Raw genomic sequence first — 23,110 nt, forward strand, 5'->3', positions numbered from 1 at the left:
TTCACTCTTCCTCCCAACCTCCCCTCCCTGCCCCTCCCTCCGGCTCCAGCCTTCCCCGGAGGCCGGGAATCCAGGACAGCCACTGGTCCACCGGGATCCCACCGCCCTCCGTCACCGCGTCCACTTCCGTCCCCGAAGGAGGCGCCTCCCCCTCGGCTTGCCCCTGACCGTCTCCCCTGTGTCCCGCGGGGCTGCGGCGTTGCCCGCTTCGGTCCAGCGTCCTCCGCGCGTAAGGACAGCGTCCTTCAGGCAGTTGGACGAGGTACGTGCGCTTCGCTAGCCCAGGATCGCGCTGCAGGTCCGCTCTGCTCTAACTTGCGCATGCGTTTGCTTGAGGCAAAGGAGGTCTTTGCCACGTGCACAGGTAATGAACCTATTAAAGTCCATTTTCAACACCAGCTTTTATCAAAGCAGTACATTGTCACTGCAGAAAAGCAACCCCGCCATCCTACTTTGGCATATTTTCCTGTATTGTTTAGCCATACATTTTGAATAGACAGTTGAAATCATACTGTATATAAACTTGTATTCCTTTTTTTCCATTTAACACTATGTCTTGATCCTTTCCTCCGTGCCATTAAATACTCTTTGTAACCGTTTTCCTACAGTTGAACATTTTGGTCGTATAGTTCTTACTACTGACATAAAAGTATGGAGGAAAAATGAGCGTATCTGCGTCCAGCTCATTCTCCACATTTTGCAGCCTTTGTTAAGGATGGGTGTTAAGAGAGGAGGGTCTTGGGCTTCCCTGGTGGCGCAGTGGTTGAGAGTCCGCCTGCCGATACAGGGGACGCGTGTTCGTGCCCCGGTCCGGGAAGATCCCACATGCCACGGAGCGGCTGGGCGCGTGAGCCATGGCCGCTGAGCCTGCGCGTCTGGAGCCTGTGCTCCGTAACGGGAGAGGCCGCAACGTACCGCAAAAAAAAAAAAAAAAAAAAAAAGAGAGGAGGGTTTGGTCTAGGCGTGTTAGCGTCCTGTATGCTGGGTCCGTGTTGCCAGGAGAGACTGTACCGTTCCCACTCGGCCATGTGGGTCAGGAGGTGAAGCGGTGGCCTGTCCCAGGCCTTGCTGACGCTGGGCACTGCGATTTAGGGCTACTTGCTGATGGACATGCCACCTGTTGTTTTCAAAGCCCATTTAAAGTAAGGTGGTCAGAAGTGAGCCCTGTGGGTATCTGGGGGAATGCCATCCAGGCCTCACAACAGTCCAAGAAAAGGCCAGAGGCACCCACATGATTGGCAGTTCACAGGCCAATCTAGCTTCATCCCATCTAGTTTTCTAATTAATGCTGTCAAGACCGTGTACCCTTTGGAAAACACAACCATGATTACTGAAAAATAAAAATAATTGGAGGAGTCGATGTTCACAGAACCATCTAAGGATAAGGAGGGCCCTGCCTTCCCTGCTGCAAGATGGAAGATCAATTGCCATGCAAGTTACAGTGTTTACCCAGTAAAGGAAACCCCCAGCCCTCCCCTGCAGCCACCTTAGGGGTCCTGTAGTTGTTTTCGATGCCCTTTCAGGTGTTTCCGTTTCTAAATCTCTGAGGCCACCAGCATTTTATTCCTAGACTTCTTTGCTTGTTGCATTCCCATCAACACCAATCCCCTTCACTTATCAAAATCTGCTTCCCTATTTCTTTTGGAGATCTTCATTGCTTTGGGAAGTGTGACTTCTGAGTTATTTAAATCCTGGGGGGTATGAAAGCAGGAAACCACACTAGCTCAACCATACTTGACCACCCATTTCTCGCCTTCTGCCCTCCAGTGAGAAAAGGGGAATGTTCAATTATACAGTTAAAAGATAATTTTCAGCAAAAGGCAAAATCATGACTAATACAGATAGAGAAACGAACGTGTGTTAAAGATTCTATTTTATTCATTAAAGAGGGGACGAGGCAGATCTTATAACTGGTTCAGAAAAAGAAGTCAAGAAGCACAAATTTGTTTGGAGTAAAAGAATGCCTCCGGATGGTACATTTTAGGAAAGGGGGGAGGACACAGCAGCCCCTTGGAATTTGCAGGTCAAACATGCACCAGTGATCCCCATAGGTTTTGACTTACAATTTTGTGGAGGCATTTGCTGTGTGAAGGAGGACTGGAGGGTGTCAAAGAAAATATCATTCATTCGTGACACTTGTTAAAAAACGGTAAGGCAGACCTTATTCAGGACCGTCGTGATAGGGGTTAGGGACCACTCCAGGGGGATCTTGCAGTAGGAGAGAGACATTGGGCTCAACTCTGAATATAAGGAAAAGTGGGAGTTTCTAGCCAAGGGGCAGAGTAGGGGGTCAGTGGATGGAAATAAAGGGATTCCAGCTAAGCTGACCTAACAGGATTCTCGCAGAAGACAAGCCAGGGTGATGGGACATCATCTGGGGGATGATGGAGGATGAGGGAGCGAATCAGATAGGAGGCTGGGGGATTCTGCTAAACCGACCTAGCAGATTCTTACTAAAACAGGACAAAGCCCAAAAGCCAGGGCCTAGTTGAGAAGAGAGTTCAGAGGATCCTGACTAGAGTTCGGTCAAGGAGAGGATCTTTGTCAAGGGGCCAGAGAAGTCAGTCTGTAGGGGACGGGTCTCGCAGTCATTCACAATTATGTGGGCTCTTGCATGGGTGTTATGGGGGAATCATGTACTTCAGTGCTGCATCCTGGGTGGCACTGACAGAGAATGTGTCCATCAGGGTCTCCCCTGCTGGAGCATGTCCTGGCCATCCCTCATGTCATAAAGAGAACCCTGACTTCTGGAGGCGTTACTGGTGGAAACCACAGATCTGATCTCAGGGTGGCTGGAGTGTGTTGCCAAGTCCACCTGACACGATACAGAAAAGCGCTTCTTGGTACATTTTATGAGGACCCCACCATACCTGTCAGACCCACAGTCCCATCCCCTTACAGGAGGAAACCTTATCCCTCACTGTGACCTTATAATGTCATAGAAGAAACTCTGTGTTTCAATGGAAAAGTACCCATCGACTATAGCCCACCCTTCCGGGCTGTCTGATTCTAGCCCTGTTCATTGTATTTGAGCTGTTTTGCAGCTCTGTGAAAGTTGGGGGTAACTGATAGGTTTGTAAATTCTGTCCTGTCTGGTGGAGAATTAATTGGCTTCCTCCCCTACTGTGGAAAAATTGGTTTTGTCTCCATTTATAATTCATCTCAACATCCCTCTACCCCATATAAATTAGTGGCCTTTTCTTTTTTCCTTAGGACCAGTGGTAACATCTGCCTTATTTCCTCCTATCATATGAGTAAAATACAATCCTTAATGTGAATTCATTTTGGTAACTGTATAGGAGTCATAGTTTTACTTTTTTTCTGAAAATTGTGTTTTAACAAATGTGTCATTTGGGAGGGAAAAGAGCCCAAATCTTGAAATATATACAGAAGGTTTACGTATAGTACAATCAGTAGAGTGTGAAGGGTATGTTTCCCAAGGCTCTTGCCCACAGAGAGACTGTCTGCCCTGCCCACTGTGGCCTTGGCCCAGGACACACTGGCTGGGCTTGGCTGCTGTGCCCCGTGAAGTGTCTGGCAGGAGTCCAGCCTTCATGTGTGGCACATCCAGGTCTTCTCAGCCAGCACCCCTTTCTGTGGGAGAAAGGCCTTTCAGGATCAGTTCAGAGAGTGGCTGTCTTAGCTGTAAACATTCCTTTTGGAAAGTGGATAGCAATCGAAGGTAAGTAAAAAGATTCAGATTCAAGACTGCTTATTTTCTGTGGTCTCGCATCCTCATAGGACAGCCAGGTAAGAAATCAGCCTGAGGAATAAGTTCTCAACAAGTAATGTGCAGTGGGACATAAAGTTTACTGCTATTGATACTGGATTGTTCTGACTTCTAATAGTTCTATAATGTAGTTTATGGAAACAAAACTATGAAAAATACCGTCAAATTTTTCTTTGATCAAATGACTAGCTCTTAATTTCTCTTTCCTTAAAATTTAGTCATTTCTAGTTATGAGCATTTAGAACATTCTGGAAAGTACAGGATATAATGTAATAGCCACCTATAGTCACATGATGCAGATTTATTAAAAAAAAAAGATATTAACATTTTGTCCTGGGCTTCCCTGGTGGCACAGTGGTTAAGAATCTGCCTGCCAATGCAGGGGACACGGGTTCGAGCCCTGGTCCGGGAAGATCCCACATGCCGCGGAGCAACTAAGCCCGTGCGCTACAACTACTGAGCCTGTGCTCTAGAGTCCGTGAGCCACAACTGCTGAGCCTGCGAGCCACAACTACCGAGCCTGCGTGCCACAACTACTGAAGCCTGTGCGCCTAGAGCCCGTGCTCTGCCACAAGAGAAGCCACCGCAATGAGAAGCCCGTGCACTGCAACGAAGAGCAGCCTCTGCTCGCCGCAACTAGAGAAAGCTGGCACGCAGCAACAAAGACCCAACACAACCAAAAATAAATAAAATTAATTAATTTAAAAATATGTATTATTCAGGGGTTTTAGTATTAACTTAGCATCAAAAAACCATTGTCTCTCTCTTTTTTTTTTAACATCTTTATTGGAGTATAATTGCTTTACATTGTTGTGTTAGTTTCTGCTGTATAACAAAGTGAATCAGCTATACGTATACTATATATCCCCATACCTCCTCCCTCTTGTGTCTCCCTCCCACCCTCCCTATCCCACCCCTCTAGATGGTCACAAAGCACCGAGCTGATCTCCCTGTGCTATGCGGCTGCTTCCCACTAGCTATCTATTTTACATATGGTAGTATCTATAAGTCCATGCCACTCTCTCACTTTGTCCCAGCTTACCCTTCCCCCTCCCTGTGTCCTCAAGTCCATTCTCTATGTCTGTGTCTTTATTCCTGTCCTGCTCCTAGGTTCTTCAGAACCACTTTTTTTTTTTAATTTTTTTTTTAGATTCCATATATGTGTGTTAGCATACGGTATTTGTTTTTCTCTTTCTGACTTACTTCACTCTGTATGACAGACTCTAGGTCCATCCACCTCACTACAAATAACTAATCTCATTTCTTTCATTGTCTCTCTATATAGCATTATGTGTTTGAGATTTACTGTATTGATAACTATATATGGAGTTTGCTCATTGAACTGCTATGTAATGTTCTTTTTAGGAGTGTATTAGCTGTAACACATTACCGCAAACTGGGTGACTTAAGACAGCAGAAATTTATTCTCTCACTGTCTGGAGGCCCGAAATCTGAAATGAAGATGTTGGCAGGGCCGTGCTCTTCCTGAAACCTGCAGAGGAAAGTTTTTCCTTGTCTTTCTCCCAGCTTCTGGTGGTTGCTGGCAATTCGTGGTGTTCCTTGGTTTGTAGATGCATCCCCTCCAAACGCTGCCTGTGTCTTCCATGGCTGTCCCTCCATGTGTGTCTGTGTCTGTATCCAGATTTCTCTCTCTTCTTCTAAGGACACCAGCCATTAATTAGATTAGCATCTACCTTCATCAGGATGGCCTTGTCTTAACCTGATTCCTCTGCAAAGTCCCTATTTCCAAATAAGGTCACATTCACGGGTTCTGTGGGTTAGGACTTGAACAGTAACTTTTTTGGGGGACGCATTTCAACCCACGACAATGAATAAATGGCAATGTATCTCATTCTCCTGATGGTCGTTATATTGCTTGCAATTATTGCCACATTTTGGTGGCAAGAACAGCCTTGCATACCCACTGCATGTGTCTGTGTGTACACACACACACACACACGAGTGTAAAATTCTCTAGGGAATACACCAGTGGGGGGATTTCTGGGTTGCAGGGTGTGTTCCTCATTGCCTTTGCTGAACTGCTTCCCAGAGTGTGTATCAGTTTACACTCCCTTCCGTTTCCCTACTTGGGCACCATCTCTTGGTGTTAATAGACTCATTGCCAATCTGCAAGAGGGAAAACGGTATCTTGTTGTTGTTCTTGTTATAATTTCCTTAAATACCAGTGAGGTTGAGTATCTCTTCACATGTTTACGGGCCATTCAGGTGTATCCTTTTGTAAATTGCCTCATATCTTTGGAGCATTTTCTATTGGGGCTGTCTTTGTTTTGTTAATTTCTAAGAATTCTTCATATATTTTATCTGGATACTATGGCCTCTGCTTTGAAAATAATTTCTTCTTTTAGTCTGTATCTTGTTTTCTCACTTTTTTACGGAGACTTTTATCTTACAGTGTTTAAAATTTGATAAAAGTTTGAAAGCTTTTTGTTGTGGGAAATCTCAAGCATGTATGAAAGTCGAGAGGGGCTTCCCTGGTGGCACAGTGGTTGAGAATCCACCTGCCAGCGCAGGGGACACGGGTTCAATCCCTGATCCGGGAAGATCCCACATGCCGCGGAGCAGCTAAGCCCGTGTGCCACAACTACTGAGCCTGCGCTATAGAGCCCGTGAGCCACAACTACTGAGCCTGCGTGCTGCAACTACTGAAGCCCGTGCGCCTCGAACCCATGCTCCACAGCAAGAGAAGCCACCACAGTAAGAAGCCATGCACCGCAACGAAGAGTAGCCCCCGCTCGCCGCAACTGGAGAAAGCCTACGTGCAGCAATGAAGACCCAACACAGCCAAAAATAAATAAATAAAATAAATAAATTTAAAAAGAAAAAGAAAGTTGAGAGACTAGTACAATGGACGCTCCTGAACCACCCAATTCCAGTACTGTCAGTACTTAGACACTCTCCCACAATCTCCACAGCCTACTGGGAAAGTCCCAATACACACATCAGCATGTAGCTATAAAAGATAAGGACTCGTTAAAAAAAACCCATCACTGTTATAACATTATTCCTCCTTCCCTTACCCCCCCCATTAAAATGATTCTCAATATCATCAAATATCCAGTCAGTTCAATTTTCCCCAATTTTCTTATAAGTGTTTTTTACAGTTGGCTACTGCTGTGGACTGAATTGTGTCCCCCAAATTTACATGTTGAAGATGGTATTGGGAGGCGGGGCCTTTGGGAGGCAATTAGGTTTAGATGAGGTCATGAGTGTGGGGCCCCCATAATGGGATTCGCACCTTTAAAGGAGGCTGACAGGATCTCTGTGTGTGGTAGGCAGTGACTCACAGGGCTTTGTTTTCTCACCTGGGTTGCTTGGTGTCCATCCCACCTCCTGAGGAGTCACAGAGACTTCCTGCCCCTGTCATGACCCGGCAGAGCCCCGTCTGTTCTGCCGGCCTCTCCCTGCCTGCGTCCTGCAGCTGGACCTGGCTGGGGGACACGGCCTCGCTGACCCTGCCTATGTTCCAGGCCCTCATTTTCCACTTCTATTCTCCCCTCCAATCTCCTCCTTCTTCTACCCTGATCTGTTGACTCTGCTTCTTAGTTCTCTGAGCAAACAGAGGCAGGTGGGAGCATCCACAACCTCCCTCCTGGCAGCGCCCACCCACCTGTGTCTGTGTCCTCACCCTCTGCCTTCTCTCCCAGGGCTGTGAGAGGACCTGCCCAGTGCCTCCTCTGCTGTGCTGGCCTCACCCCTCTCTCCAGAAACCACTGGTTCCCTCTCCGTGGTACATTCTCATCCACAAGCCAATATGCTGACATTTCTTCCATGAAGAAAAAGAAAAAAAAAAGACTTGTTTCCACATCTTCTCTCCATCTTTTGCTCACTCTCTTTTTTAGGACTGGTGACAGTCTAGAGAGAGCTTTCTGTATTTCCTGTCTCCCCGTCTCTCTTCTGTCTCAGCCCCCAGCAGTCCCGCCCTCCCCGCTCCTGCAAACCTGTTCTGGACGCCCTCAGCCTGACTTCCACCGTGCAGAGCCTGGTGGGCAACCCTGTCTGCATCCTCGGGTCTTCCTGCAGAATGTTGCATGGTCTACACCCTCCCTTTCTTTCTTTCTTTTTTATAAAAATTAATTATTTTTGGTGCATACACGGTTTTTCATTTTTAAGTATAGTGGATTTACAATGTTGTGTTAGTGTCAGGTGTACAGCAAAGTGATTCCGTTATGCTTACACTCTCCCGTTCTTTTTTTTTTTTTTTTGCTGTACGCGGGCCTCTCAGTGTTGTGGCCTCTCCCGTTGCGGTGCACAGGCTCCGGACGCACAGGCTCAGCGGCCATGGCTCACAGGCCCAGCCGCTCGGCGGCATGTGGGATCTTCCCGGACCGGGGCACGAACCCGTGTACCCTGTATCGGCAGGCGGACTCTCAACCACTGCGCCACCAGGGAAGCCCCACTCTCCTGTTCTGGAAGCCCTTTCTTGGCTTGGCTCCTGGACACCACACCTGGGGTTTCCTCCTCTCTCACTGGCCCGTCCTTCTCAGACACAGTCACTAGTCCCTTTTTACCTCCCCAAAGGAAGGCTTATGTACCGAAGGACCCCAGGGCTCCATCTTCTGCATTCTTCTTTATTGTTATTCCCTGAAGGATGTGATTCACTCTCAAGGTTGTAAATACTGTGCTCAGCTGATTCTCATTCGCAGAAGTTATGTTCGGTAAAGTTGCCGTGAACGCTGAACTAGCTGCTAGTGGACCACAGGGAAATGTAGTCGGTTCCTACGAGCCTCTGGTCACGTTTCCATCAACTCATCAATATTTAACCCTGTTTTGTTTGTGTTTCTGTATGAAGAAACACAATATATATTTACTACATATTGTTGATTCATTAACATTGACTCATGGCCGACAGCAGTGTGACTCACACCTGAACAAAGCTTGTCTAACACGTATTTAAGGCACATCACAGCCTTCTTGCATTTCGATCCGTAGACGGCACTTTAGCGCTGCCCATGAAATCACCAACAAAAAGCACAAAATTACCAAACGTGTGGCACTAAATAGACCATGAGAAGGACACTTGTTTACAGCGTGAGAGCTGAAACAGGAAGACAGAGCGCAGCCTTTTTCGACCTTGACTGGGAAAGTGCATCTCAGTGACTCAGATTTTTTGTGGCTCTACACAGATTTGTGGAAGACGCAAAAAGCCCAGCAAGAATTGATTTTGGAGTTACGAATAAATTTAGCAAGTAGGCAAATTCATGAATACAGAATCTGCAGATAATGAGGTTCCACCGTGTATGCCGATCACTCTGAAATGCATATCCTCAGCTTGGACCCCTGCCCTGAACTTGTGCGTTGTTATCCAGCTGGCCGCTGGACAGGAATGTGCATGTCTCATAGACATTTCAAACTGCTTATGCCACAGCCTGAAGTCCTGGTCTCCTCAAACCTGCTCTTTCGGCACTCTCCCCTTTCATTTAGACATTCCATCCTTTTCCAGTTGCTCAAGCAACACCACTGACTCCTTTCTGTTAAATATCCTACCCATGCCATCTGTCAGCAGAACCAATTGGCTGCACCTGAAAAATCTATCTAGCCCCTGACCTTTCTCGCTCTTTTCACCATTACCATTCTCGTGGCAAGAATTTGGCTTTTTCGGTGTGAGATGGAAGCCGCTGGAGGATTCTGGGAAAAGCAGTGTTCCCCACCACGCTCTCTCCCTGATATTTCTGTTCCAACTACACTGTTCCTTGTTGTTCCTCAAAAACCGGAAGAAGGTGAACACTTGTGATCACCTAGATTCAACAGTTGTTTGCAATTTGCCATAATTGCTTTATGTTTCTGTACGTATGTCTGTGCATGTGTGTTTTATAATGATTTGAGGGTCAATTACAGATGCTGATACTCCATCCCCTACTTGAGCACACATATTTTAAAAATAAGAACATTCTCCTATAGAACTTGTATTACCACACCGTAGAAAATTAATATTAATTTGTAATATCCACTATCATCCATATTCGCTTCCTCACTTGTTCCCCAAGTGTCTCTTATAGCGGTTCTTAACTTGGAACCAGGATGTAGTCAAGATTCACATGGTGCATTTGATTTCATTTCTCTTTAATCTCTTTTAATCTCGAGCTGTCTCATCACCTTTTTTTTTTCTTTTATATTTTTGAAGTTAAGAATTTTTTCCTCTCGTTCTGCATATTTGTCAGTTTTTTCTGTTTCTAAATTTATTAGCGTAAAGTTGTTTATACTAATTTTTTGGTGATTTTTTTAAAGGGAAAAATCTGTACTTACGTCACCTTTTTCATTCCACATATTGTTTTGCTGTTGTTGTTGTGTGTCTTTATCATTCTTTCCTTTTTATTGATCGGGTTTGCTGGAGATATACCTATTTTATAACTTCGAAAATCAGATTTTAATCACTTTCTGTTTCTCCATTGTTTATGTTCATCTCATTATTTTCTCCTTTTGGGTTTATTCTAATTTTTCCCCTCACTTCTTGAATTGAACGCTTAACTTATTTCCAGTCTTCCCTTTTGTCTAATACATGCAATTGAAGAGGATCAAAGGATACCCTCCTCAAATATGGCACTTTGGCGTATTGATTATTTTGAGCTGAAGGCAATTAGGAAACAGCAGATGCAAAAAGAGTTTTTCTCCCTCCCCCTTTCTGCCTAAAATTAGGGCATAAATTCCCTCTCCCCTATGAGGGGAGCAACTCTTATCACCAGATTCCCCATATATTTCCCAGTCATGCTTCCACAATTTATCACCCTTTGTTAAAATGCTGTATAAACCATGTGTCTAACTGCTTCTTGGGTTTTCACTTCTTTTCTGCAAAACCACTGTGTGCTAAAAATTAAAAATATTAATAACGTGTATGCTTTTTCTCCTGTTAATCTGACTTTTGTCGGTTAAATTCGCAGGCCCTCAGTTGCTGAACCTAAGAGGGTAGGGGAAAGTGTTTTTCTCTCTGACTGGAATCTAGGGTATCAATATTTCTCTAAGTACCAGTGTATTGCTTCCACTTTTTGCTACAGAGTGTTTTCATTGTAATTCGCTTCTAAACCTTTTGGATGTTTATTATCATTTCTTCATTGTGCTAATATAACACGTTTTATATAAAATTTTTGTTGACTTGTGGGTTAATATGTGGGCAGTTTGGTAGCTGTTCACATCTGCTTGAAAAGACTGTATATTCTCTAATTGCTATTGAAGAGATCTCTATCTTTGGGTTCAGGCTTCCTAGTTTTTCCTTTCCAAGGAAACCTCTTTGAATTAAAAACAAAAATTTAATTAGAGAATCTGTCTCAAACAGTGAATTTAATATATTTATACTTGTTTGGATTTATTTCAGCCCACATTATTTTTTGCTTTATGGTTGATAGGTTTACTGTTCTTCTTCTCCTTTCCTGCTGTTTGTTTGGTCAAGTGTGTTTGGGTCTCTTCCTCATTTCTACCCCCATTCCCACCATCAGTCTTCCTGATGAGTGTTTATTTGGAGCACTTGCTCCTGTGAAGCTATTTGTAGTAAGCACCTCTTCAGTGGGAAGCATTTTTTGGCCTGAATTGTGAAAGTCTTGCATTTGTTTCTGCCGGGTGCCCAGGGATTTCACTGCCCAGGGTCCACTGTTCCGTCAATTTCTCAGCCTAGGTATTCCTACTTCAAAAGGATGGTACAAATTTGGGGGATTGGTTTTTGTGTTGTTGTTGCTGAAGACTTTACATTCATTTATTTTCCAGTTTTATTTTATTATTTTATTTTTTATGGTTTCTTTTTTCCTTTCCTGGGCTTCCTTACCATATTCCTAGGCTTGGTTGGCAGAGTTTTTCTTTTGTTGTTTGTTTTGAATTTTGTCTGCTAAATATGAACCTTTGAGGGCTCAGACCTTGTGTGGGAAAGTCTCAGTTACAAATCCCTGTCTCAAGGGGTCCCAAGGCCTCACTGGACACAGAGTCCTAAGCACTAGTTAGGTGAGGGCCTGTCTCTGGGTCTGGCCCTGTCCCCAGCATCCTGGCTCCTTCACATCTGCTCCTGCCACCCTGACCCTGACCTCCAGTTTCCTCTCTCACCCGGGGATGGAGGTTGCTTCCTTTTCCCTCTGAGCTCCACCATTTTAACTTTTATTTGTTAGTTGCATTCACTCTGGTATTTCTACTGTTTATAATGGGAATGGATTCTTTTTTTTTTTTTTTTTTGCGGTATGCGGGCCTCTCACTGTTGTGGCCTCTCCCGTTGCGGAGCACAGGCTCCGGACGCGCAGGCTCAGTGGCCATGGCTCACGGGCCCAGCCGCTCCGCGGCATGTGGGATCCTCCCGGACCGGGGCACGAACTCGTGTCCCCTGCATCGGCAGGCGGACTCTCAACCACTGCACCAGCAGGGAAACCTGGGAATGGATTCTTCTTAGCTTAATCTCATCACCCAGAACCAGAAGTTATCATTGATTTCTTGCATGAATACACTGTAAGTATAGTTAAAATTAATTTTTTTCCTGTACTCTTGATTTTAGTTTTCTCATTGTTTATAATCTTTGGATGTGCCCCACTCAGTGTAATGCATGTGTCTCTCTGTAGCCTGACTTAAACATCTCCAATGGCTAACGAAGCTCACCCTTGTCCATGTGACATTGGCCATAGAATAGAGTACGGAGGGTTGGGGCGTGAAGTTCAAGTTGAGCACATCAAGGCTTATCTCACCGAATCCCCCGTTGACGCTGGCAAAGCTGTGATTGTCATTCAAGATATATTCGGCTGGCAGTTGTCCAATACCAGGTACATGGCGGACATGATTGCAGGAAATGGATACACGTACGTATAAAATTCTTCTTCTTTTTTTTTGTTTGCTTAAATTCATGTAAATTTCTGTATTTTGTTCCCTTCAAAGGAAATGAAACCAAAAAACCCTGAGTATATTCTGATGTACATTATGTATTTTCTTATCTCACTGGGGTGCAGGTAAATGGAGACTGTCACATACGACAGCCAGTGTCCAGTGGAAGCCAACTGCTCCCAACCCAATGTCTGGGCTTCAGGTCCTCCTAGGATGGCTAGCCCTGTAGACTTTTTGGACGCTGGGAGAGTTATTTCCCGATGTGAGGCGCTGCGCAGACACTGGTACAGGACCCCTAGGGCAGAACGCGCCAGCTCTGAAATGGATCCATTACTTGGCCCTTGAAGCATCTCCACCTGGGGTCAGCTTTCACACACAGGGCACACGTAGTTATCCTGGTCTGAACACGAACTGTCATGGCCTGATGTGAGTTAGACTGGCTTCCAGAACTGGCAGAGTGAGACCTCAGCTCCCAAAGGCTACCTCTGTCACACTGTGTGACCATGGCCACCTTTGGTGACTGCTGTCACCTGCTTGCCCCGCACCGCTGTGCTGTTGGCAGCAGCTTCAGTAAAGCACGGAGGAGAGAGAGGAGGGACCATCCCTGCCAGCCCAGCTTCACTCAGCGAGCCCCGAGTGTGGTGCACCCCAATTCCCTTTGTTTTCTTAAAAAGAGGAGCTGAAAACCAAAGCGTGCACCCGTCTCGTTTTCCTACAAAGAGAAACCCATTGAAAGGAAGCACCCCCACTGCCGTGTGATGCAGTTTCCTGTTGACTGGAAAGAGGACGTCCACTTGATTTTTCCCTTTTTCATGCCCTCACGTTTCTTCTTGTGGATGAGGCAACTTAACTTTCCAAGGGCAATACCAGTAATGAAAACAATAGCCAGCCCTGATTGCTTTCTGGCTCCGCCAGACCGGACCCCTAGGGCGTTCCCGGTGTAATTGCCCGTCATCCTTCCAACAACCCAGACAAGGCGGGGCTGTCACTGTTCCCATTTTGATGGTTAGGAAACCGCGGCATGAAGGCGGAGGTCTCAGTTGCCCCACGTCACCCGCTGCAGAGAGGAGATTGGATGGGGCGTGGCTTCCGTTGTCTTGGGTGGGTCCATTAGCTGGAGACGGAACATAAAAACGAGTAAAGATGCCTGTGACTTAACAAAGCCTCTCACCCTTATCTAAGTATTTTGCCTTCAGAATAATCCTCTGAGGGTGCAGGGCTCTGTTAGATCAAGAAAAAGAGGCTAAAAGTGATTAAGTGACTTGTTAAGGTTTCAGGGCAGAACGGGCAGTACAGGGACCTGAACTTAGATTCTTCTGACCCAGATTTCAGTGTTCCTCCCACCCCTGCAGGAGAGGTTGTGTTCCTCCATCCATGGCCGTGACCTTTACTTCCAAAACCGGCGCTCTGGCGGGGGCCGCGTTGCTCCACCCCGGGGTTGATGCGGAAGGAAGGTTGACATGGACCCCGCAAGCTGGCTTGTCTGCTCCGCGGCCCCTTTTAGAGCCTGCATGAGACCAAACCTTCGGGGCAGGACCTTGTGCCCTGTTGGCATCCTGGGCGGAGGTTGGGAAATTGCTTGGTCATGGTGACTGGGCCGCTCACCAGGTGTGCCCTCTGGCCTGAGGCTAACGCGAAAGGCCAGCTGAGAGGTGCGACTCCTCAGGGGCAGGAGGGGAGCCTGTGTCCGCCCGCCCAGGCCCTCGCCGCCTGGGAACCCTTGTCCTGGGCATCACAGCTAGCGGGGAGTGTGCAGGACCGAGGCCTCGGCCTTTCAGACGGGCTGGGCTCTCAGCCTGTCTGAAAGCCCAGCACCTTCGGTTGTGAAATCTGAGATGCTCTGGCCTGGAGCCAGTTGGCCTCTTTGCTGCGATCACAGCTGGCCCTTGTGACCACTACCTTTCTTCTCCTGTGGTCCAGAACCGCCAACGTGACAAGTTCTTAATGAACAGAAGCAAATATGGAGTCCCAACAGCTCTGAAACTAAGCAGGACGAATGTCCCTATTTTACAGAACCATTGTTCCAGACTTCTTTGTAGGACAGGAGCCGTGGCACCCCTCAGGGGACTGGTCCACCTTCCCCGAGTGGTTGAAGACAAGAGATGCCAGAAGGATCGATAAGTAAGTCCCAAGTACATTACCAGCCAGCGTGGCTGTCTTGGTGGCGCCCCAGGGCCCCAGGAGCAAGAGGCAGGAGGGAGAGGAGGGTCCGGCTTCCTCGGTCACCCACCCACCTGCCTGCCCTCCCACCGTGTACGACCTCAGAGGCCACAGCTCGCAGAGTCCTTCCTGAGGCGTAAAGGAAACAGATTTCGTTTAGTACAGTCTTTGCAGCGAAGGGTTGGTTAGAAACCAACAAGTACCCTGCTGCCCAGCGAGTTCACTTGCTTTCCTCTCTGGGAAATGCTTTGTGGCACCGATGCTGAGACAGCTTCCTTGAAGTACCTGGGGGTCCCATTTTCCTTGACGGTTGGGCTATAGGGGTCCATAGATCAACACTCCCTCCTTCCCCTCTGGTTGCAGAACCAGTTGAAACAACAGGCAGAGAAGAGAGATCAGAGAACACGTCAGCCCCACGTCCACTCTGCTGATTGGAAACTGAGGCCCCAAGTGCCATCCCCTCCCCCAAAAACGCCACCCTCCCACCCCCTGCCTCGGGGAAACTGGGTCTTTAGACCAAACCCACCAGACCAGGACCGCGGTCTTGCCAGGGTCCAGGGAACTGTGGGAAGAAAAGGGGGGTGGGTCCCCCAGGATTGCAGCCTTTTATTAAATTGGCTCCACTCAGTCCAGAAGCAAGGACCAGAGGGCTCAGCTGCCACTCAGATCCCCTCTTCTTGGTCTGGAGGAATAAGGATGGAGCGGGGAAAGAGGCAGGGATGTTCTCTAGTGCCAAGCTCCTCCTGAACAGGAAGACCTGAGCCCAGGGCAAAGGGGTCCCCCAGCCGTAGCCCCCGACTCACCGTGACCAGGCATCCTCCCGAACGCTGTCCTCTCCCATCGTCGGACGTCCTCCCGTCACGCACGGGAGCCTCGTGTTTGATAAGCTGTCCCCCAAACCCAGGTTGGGGCAGCTGCTGCTAACTCTGCCTGTGGCCACTTGGTCCCTGGAAGCCTCTGCTGCTCCAGAGCTGACGCCAGGGCTGCTGGCCCGTCCAGCTCCTGAGCCGGCGGACCCCGGGCAGACCTGTGTCCACGGCCCTCAGGGGCCTCACCTCCCTCCGCATACTCCCCGGGGCCAGACTCTCCTGCTCCCTGGCCACCCTCTCTCTGCGGGCCTGTGCCAAGCAGCTGTGCTCTGCAGCTCTGGCCAGGGTCTCCCTCGGCTCTCTGCACAGTCCGTCAGACCAGGGAGATGCTGCAGGCTGCCCTGGGGGCTCCCAGCTTGCCGGGCTGTCAGCAAGGAGGAACCTCGGGGTCTTGCCGGTGGCTGGAGGTGCGAAGCGCCTTGTCTTAAGTCCCACCCTGGGGAGTCTCACCACAGGGCTGTGGAGGCCCGGCTCCTTCACCCCCAGTTGGGCGCCGCCCCAGCTCCAAGTTCCCCGGTTGAGGCTTTTGTGGAGACCACACCACAGCCCAGCTTCTCTCTCTGCCCTGCTTCCTCCCTTGCCTTCCCCGGGGTGGACTCTGAGAGCACTGGGGACCCAACTTCCCACACCTTTATCCATTTCCAGGCCTCCCTCCCAGGGACTCAGACTGCAAGCCCAGGAAAAACAAAATGAAGCCAGAAGTTACGAGTAAAATACAAGTAGAAACACAAGAGACCCAGAGAGCCTGTGATGTGAATATGACATTCAGCTTTGCGTGGAGGGGAACAGTTAGGACATTTTGAGGAAAAGCCTTGTGGGGCTGCCTTCTATCTGTGACTGCAAATCAGGGTGATCCTTTCTGGAGGGCATTAGAGCAGCCCAGAGGTACCTCTCCACAGGGGATAAGGAGAGCCACACATTTTAAATCAAAATGAGACATAAAATGGAGACATTAACTTGGAAATTAGACTCCAGTCCTTGTGTCTAGTCAAATATCTTTTGTTTGAAAGAAAACCCATCTTGAATGGTTGCTGCTTAAGGAGTCATGGAACTTATTGGCTTATAGTACTGAAAAGAGGTAATTTCTGGCTTCAAGCAGAGGTTGGTCTATAGCTCAGAAGGTATCCCCAGGATGCGACCTCCCAGCATCCCGCAGCACCCTTGTCTGACGCTGGCTCCATTGTCAGGCAGCATTTGCCTCTGGGTGGCAAGATGGCTGCAGCAGCTCCAGCCTCCCATTGGCTCCTTTCCCAGCAAGCCAGCAAAATTCTCGTTTTGTCCTGATGGTTATGACTGGGTCACAAGTCCATCCTTGAACCAATCGTTGTGGCTAGAGATTGCTATGCTGCGATTGGCCAGGCCAGACCCACATACTCCCCTCCGGGAACTGAGCCCCCCGAAGTATATGGACCGAGCATGGGGAAGGGAGGTTCATCCAAAGCTAAGTTCTGGTGTTCCCAGGAAAGTGGGGAATATATACTCGGCAACAAAAGGAAGATAGGTTCACTTGAGTCAGTGAAAGAACGTTTATAGAAATGCCCTCTTCCTTCTTGTCCCCTCCAGTTAAGGCAGTTATTCTTAAGATCAAAGCATTCGAGAAAAACTGAAAAACAAAATGACGAAAACTATTCCTTATTCCATTTTATTTTGCAGAATTACCTAATTACAGCTCTTCTAACATTATGAAAATAACTACTTGCACACAGAATGGTATGATACATATGTTTAAATGTGTTCAACGATATCTTACGATTAAAAGAAAAAGAAAGTGCAATAGAATTGCTTTTTCCTTTTTTTTTTTTTTTTTCTTAAGTGCAAACAGCGTTTTTTCCTTATCAGATCCAGCAGAACTTTCTGGGCCGGCCTTGCAGCACTACCTCTATTTTGGCATCATGCTTCTAGTTGCAGAAGCTGTATGAGTTCCAGACAACCAATTTGCAAACGAACCATTTGCAAGGCCAGAGCCACTGTTCCCCGTCCCCTCGGGCTTGCCTCTTCCTCCTGCCTTTCCAAATACTACTGTGCTCTTTGGGCATGGGAGGAAACAGGCGATGCAGAGTTAGGGTGTCGGGCAGGGGGATGGAATGTGCTGAGTCAGACAGAGCTGGGGAGCTGCCTCTTGGTTGAGGCTGCGCCCTGCTGAGAGAGAGGAGATGAAGGAGCTCCCTGGGGCCGGATCTTGGGATCAAGCCCTGGAGCCGCGCTGTGGCCTTGGGCCTTGATCTCTCCTGAGGCTGTGGAAGGCTGTTGCTCAAGATGGTCTGATTTGTGCCACCCTGTCAGGTGGTTGGAAGAGGCTGGGCTTGGCAGGGAGACTTGCCGGGGAGAGATGTCACTTGTTACTCGTCACCCGGTAGGAGGTGGTGAGGACGGAGCTCTGAAAGTAGGGATCTCAGAACCTCAAGGAACAGCTGCTGAGAAAGCCCTGTTACCACTAGTGCTTGCTGCCCAGTGTACTTTCAAGGGGCCACAAAATACCTCGTTTGTTTTTTTTTTTTGGCTGTGCCAGAAGCTTGCTGGATCTTAGCTCCCCCACCAGGGATTGAACCCGGGCTCCGGCAGTGAAAGTGCGGAGTCCTAACCACTGGACCACCAGGGAATTCCCCTTGAATAACTTTTCTTTCATTCTAGAGAAGTTGATGCGGTCCTGAAGTATCTGAAACAACGTTGTCATGCCAAGAAGATTGGCGTCGTGGGATTCTGCTGGGGTGGAGTTGCTGTCCACCACATAATGATGAAATACCCAGAATTCAGGGCGGGGGTGTCCATCTACGGTAAACCTGCCTTGTGCATTTTTACACAATGAAAACTGGACGAGGGGTTGAGTGACAAAGGCCACGAGCCTCTTCCCAAACTGAGGGTCCTGGTGTAACACAAACCCCAGTGGAGCAGAGATGGCCTATCTTAAGGAATTGGTTTTAAAAAATCTGAAGGTAGAGGCGGAAGTATGTAATATCTAACCAGAGGGAACCTGGGTCCTGACAGTGTGCCTTTGGGGAAATCCCCTAATCCGAGGTCTCAATTTCTTAACCTAGGATGAAGGGGATACATTTCTTTCTGTGATAATGGTTAATATCAAGCAATATTTTTATGAGCAATAGCTGTGAAAAGATTTTTCGAAGATATGACTAATTCTCAACTACTCACACATGCATGCAGTCCTGCACACACACACACATACACACACACACACACACATGCATATATGTGTATACATATGAAAACAGGGAAAGGGAAAACCGACTCTAAAATGTAAATAGCAACATAAACATTTCATGCAAACAAACCAAATGTATCACACCAATGACATAAGAACATTATATCTGTGTATAGAAATGGTTACTAAGTGAGGATATGGAAACATCCGACCTTGGCTTTCTTTCATGATAGTATATCCAACAGTTATACTAATGATTCTTATTTGACTTAATGGTTCCCTACTGCGGTATTTTCACTTACTTTTAGCGTTAAAAAAGCGCCCTTTAGGGCTTCCCTGGTGGCGCAGTGGTTGAGAGTCCGCCTGCCGATGCAGGGGACACGAGTTCCTGCCCCCGTCTGGGAAGATCCCACATGCCGCGGAGCGGCTGGGCCGGTGAGCCATGGCCGCTGAGCCTGCGCGTCCGGAGCCTGTGCTCCGCAACGGGAGAGGCCACAACAGTGAGAGGCCCGTGTACCCCAAAAAAAAAAAAAAAAAAAAAAAAAGCGCCCTTTACCTGTTTACTTACTCAAAGGCAGCAGCAAGCTGCCGGTGGCCGCTGTGCACAATGGGGCTGGCAGCCCTCGTGGCCCTTTGTGTGAATTAGCACAAGGCGCTCCGGAGTGGACTGCTCGCTGGCGCCCCCTCGTGGCCGCCTCTGCGCAGTGCGCGACTGCGGAGCCGGGCGGGACTTGGAGCCCAGGGGCCTCAAAGCGCTGTGCAGCCACCTAACGGGGCCTTCACAGAATAGGGCAGAAAGCGTGGCCCTCTTGCTCGTGGCTCCCTGCATTCTAGAGAGGAGTTACAGCTAAGGGGAGGCTCTCCGGCTTACTTGGCTTTGCTGTACTGCCAACAGGAAATGGAAAACAATTTTTTCTCCTCCGTACTGACTGGGATTCTCTATGACCACCCTTGAGTCAGGCTCCGCTGTGAGTCCTCTTTCTGAGTATGTCCCGACCTTGGGCTCTCTCCTTGGCCCACTGAGGCAGTTTAGTGAGAACTCCCCATCCTTGATATGTGATCAAATTCCTCCTGTCCACCCCCCACCCATGCCTTGTCACCTGGCCTGCCTTCAGCAAAGGCTTTGTCAAATACTGTCCGGCCAGAATCCCCGTAGCCCCATGATTCCTTTGTCATTTTCCATCCACCGGCCCCCATCCTGCTCCGTGGTGGAAAATCCCACTTGTCCTCGCATTTGGGGTTGAGTCTGGTGTCCCTCCCTCACTGCAAACCCTTGTTGCCGTGGTCTCCTCGAATAACATCTTCCTTACTGTCTTTGACAAGTGCCAGAATAATCTTCTTTTTTTAAATAAATTTATTTATTTTACTTATTTAGTTTTGGCTGCGTTGCATCTTCGTTGCTGAGCGCGGGCTTTCTCTAGTTGCAGCGAGCGGGGGCTACTCTTCCTTGCGGTGCGCGGGCTTCTCTTTGCGGTGGCTTCTCTTGCTGCGCAGCACGGGCTCTAGGCGCACTGGCTTCAGTAGTTGTGGTGCGTGGGCTCAGTAGTTGTGGCACGCGGGCTCAGTAGTTGTGGCTTGTGGGCTCTAGAGCGCAGGCTCAGTAGCTGTGGCGCATGGGCTTAGCTGCTCCACGGCATGTGGGATTTTCCCGGACCAGGGAGCGAACCCATGTCCCCTGCATTGGCAGGCGGACTCCCAACCACTGCGCCACCAGGGAAGCCCAGAATAATCTTTTCTTTAGAACTCCTCTCATCTCAGAATGACAGTGAAGTTTGAAACTTTTACTTATTTTCCTATAGGAGTGGGCACACTCAAAGTTGTCTGAATCTCCAAAGTCCAACATGCTTTTGACTAAATGATCTCTAAAATTCTGAAGGCACTTTAGAAGGATGAAAACTAATTATTATGAATGACCTGCTGGGACCCGCTGCCGTGCCCAGGGACTTCACACACGTGGTCTCCTCTGAGCACAAATACCCCATCAAACACTGACGTCAGAACCTTGGGGCTTGAGTAAACCATGAGAAACTTCCAGAACAGCGGTGGTCAGATGGTCCAGATTAGAAAGTTATCACCTCTTGGTAAATGAAGACACGTCCCAAGAGGGAGCATTTTTCAGGCTGCTCCGTATCTTTACCTGCCAAGCAGCTGGCCAGGTCTACAGCCGTCATTTAATGGCCTGATTCCTGGTGAGTGAGGTAGAGAGAAGGGAGCTCAGACTCAGTAACCTTCTCTTTGAGCCTAGTTTTATAGAACAGGCCACTTTTGTGGAATTGCTAAAAAGAAAAGACACAAAACCCCCAAAGCACATGTTTTCCTTTGAAAAATCTAACTCACATCGTTTTCTGTGGCACATGTACGGGAGTCATATCCTGTGTCCCTGTCCCGCCCCCATTCTCCAGGCATCATCAAAGACTCTGAAGACGTGTACAAATTAAAGAACCCCACGTTGTTCATTTTTGCTGAAAACGATGCTGTGATTCCTCTAGAGCAGGTAAGTTGGCATCTTAACTCTTCTCATCTCTGTGTTTAATAGCAGGACTTGACATTTTGGGGAAAACATCCCGAAGGATTCATTTGTTCCTCCAAATATGTTTCAACATTAAAGTTTTAAAGGTGTGTTTTATCGGGGACTTTGAGGGGGTCTGTAACCCCCTAAGTGCTCCTGCCATGGCTGGATGGCTGGTTACTTACTTCCCTGCCCGTGCCCCCTCCGTGTGGAACCCATGAGTTATCATAAGATCTCTGTCCTTAAAGACACAGCTGTTTGTTTTTTTTAATTAAAATTTTTTTTATTGAAGTATAGTTGATTTACCATGTCATGTTAGTTTCAGGTGTACGCCACAGTGGTTCAGTTATACATAAAAAATATATATATACATATATATATGTATATGTATATATTTTTTGATTCTTTTCCCTTATAGGTTATTACAAAATATGGAGTATAGTTCCCTGTGCTATACAGTAGGTCCTTGTTGGTTATCTATTTTATATATAGTAGTGAAGACACAGCTATGTTAAATCCAATATGTTGATAAGGAAAAGGCAGATGGAAACTGTGGTTCAAAAGCAGTTGTTTAGAAATTACTGTTGTTATTCATAACTGATACATTTTATTGATATGTTTTAAACAACTTATACTTGAATCTATGAATTACATATTGAATACATTGAATATGGTATATGCAAATAGACTGAAGTATATATTGAATAATATATAAATATATTAATACAATTTCAAATAATTGATGTATCTTTAAAAAAAGTATTTATTTTATTTTTATTTATTTGGTTGCACCGGGTCTTAGTTGCGGCACGTGGGCTCCTTAATTGCAGCACGCATGTGAGATCTAGTTCCCTGACCAGGGATCGAACCTGGGCCCCCTGCATTGGGAGTGCGGAGTCTTAACCACTGCACCACCAGGGAAGTCCCCTGATGTATCATTTTTATATCGCTCTGAATTCTCTCCTTTGCCAGAGGCGCAGACTGTGCCGATTATAAAATTAAAAGTGAAAAATTCATGATAGCTGGAACGTAACTTAAAGCAAAGATGTTAAAGCTCTTTGATAAGCATTCAGGGAAGATTTGGAGAATGGAAAATATTGCTAGAGGGTTAAAGTCCTAACATCATGAAATCTTTTGCCAACCAGGTCTCTTTGCTGACTCAGAAGTTGAAAGAAAACTGCAAAGTGGAATATCAAATTAAAACGTTTTCTGGGCAAACGCACGGGTTCGTGCATCGCAAGAGAGAAGACTGTTCGCCTGAAGACAAGCCCTATATCGATGAGGCGAGAAGGAGCTTGCTCGAGTGGCTGAACAAGTACGTGTAGCCAAGGCCAAGGGCAAACTTTCTCAAAATAGCTCGCATCCAGAAATTTGCTTTGAAATGCTTAGATCATTTGATTCATTTTCGCTTTACAGAAGATGAATGAAGGAATCCTGAAATTCATCTGAAACACAAATTCAGTAGGAAAAGTTAATGTATGAAATACTTTAACCTTTAACATGTGCATAAAGAAAAATTTTAACAACAGGTCAGGACCGGTAGAGTAATGTCCTATTAGTAAAAACCTAGAGCTATCCAGGGACCAGCTCACAGATCAGGCATGGCCTTCCGGCCTTGAATTGAGCACATCCTCTGAAACGAATAATATGGCAAAACCGTGAAGAGCCTGAAATGTAAACTCAGGTAAAGCCCACCTTAATTGGACTTTTATCTCTGTCTTAACACAGATGAATTTGTCATGTTCATATACTGCACTATGAGAAATTTTGAGATTAAAATAAGGTTTTAATGACTGACCTAATCATATCAAGCTAAAGACTTAATTTTTGAGTTTTTGAATCTGTGGCTTTTTCTAAAAGCTAATAAAAAACGATGGATGAGA

The 23,110-nt window shown here is 47.1% G+C and overlaps 1 protein-coding gene across 3 annotated transcripts; it reads left to right on the forward strand.

Moving 5' to 3' along the window:
- Positions 1–43: 43 nt before the first annotated feature.
- CMBL (carboxymethylenebutenolidase homolog) lies at positions 44–23,110 on the forward strand. 3 transcript variants are annotated; one of them, XM_032628562.1, is made up of 6 exons: positions 44–262; positions 12,277–12,510; positions 14,546–14,653; positions 18,193–18,335; positions 21,121–21,212; positions 22,373–23,110. In XM_032628562.1, the coding sequence occupies exons 2-6, from the start codon at positions 12,296–12,298 to the stop codon at positions 22,550–22,552; spliced, it is 738 nt and encodes a 245-aa protein (XP_032484453.1). In that variant the 5' UTR covers positions 44–262; positions 12,277–12,295; the 3' UTR covers positions 22,553–23,110. The 3 variants fall into 3 exon arrangements, with proteins under 3 accessions (XP_032484453.1, XP_032484455.1, XP_032484454.1); XM_032628564.1 differs by lacking the exon at positions 44–262 and adding an exon at positions 283–364; XM_032628563.1 differs by lacking the exon at positions 44–262 and adding an exon at positions 12,077–12,166.

The sequence above is a fragment of the Phocoena sinus genome, chromosome 3 (assembly GCF_008692025.1).
Source record: "Phocoena sinus isolate mPhoSin1 chromosome 3, mPhoSin1.pri, whole genome shotgun sequence".
Classification (NCBI taxonomy): domain Eukaryota; kingdom Metazoa; phylum Chordata; class Mammalia; order Artiodactyla; family Phocoenidae; genus Phocoena; species Phocoena sinus.

Excerpts from the sequence above, each read along its gene's own strand:
- CMBL (XM_032628562.1), top strand. The coding sequence starts at position 12,296 with ATGGCTAACGAAGCTCACCCTTGTCCATGTGACATTGGCCATAGAATA. Across the intron at positions 12,511-14,545 it reads ATTGCAGGAAATGGATACAC|AACCATTGTTCCAGACTTCT; the intron begins GTACGTATAAAA and ends CCTATTTTACAG. Across the intron at positions 21,213-22,372 it reads CTGTGATTCCTCTAGAGCAG|GTCTCTTTGCTGACTCAGAA; the intron begins GTAAGTTGGCAT and ends TTTGCCAACCAG.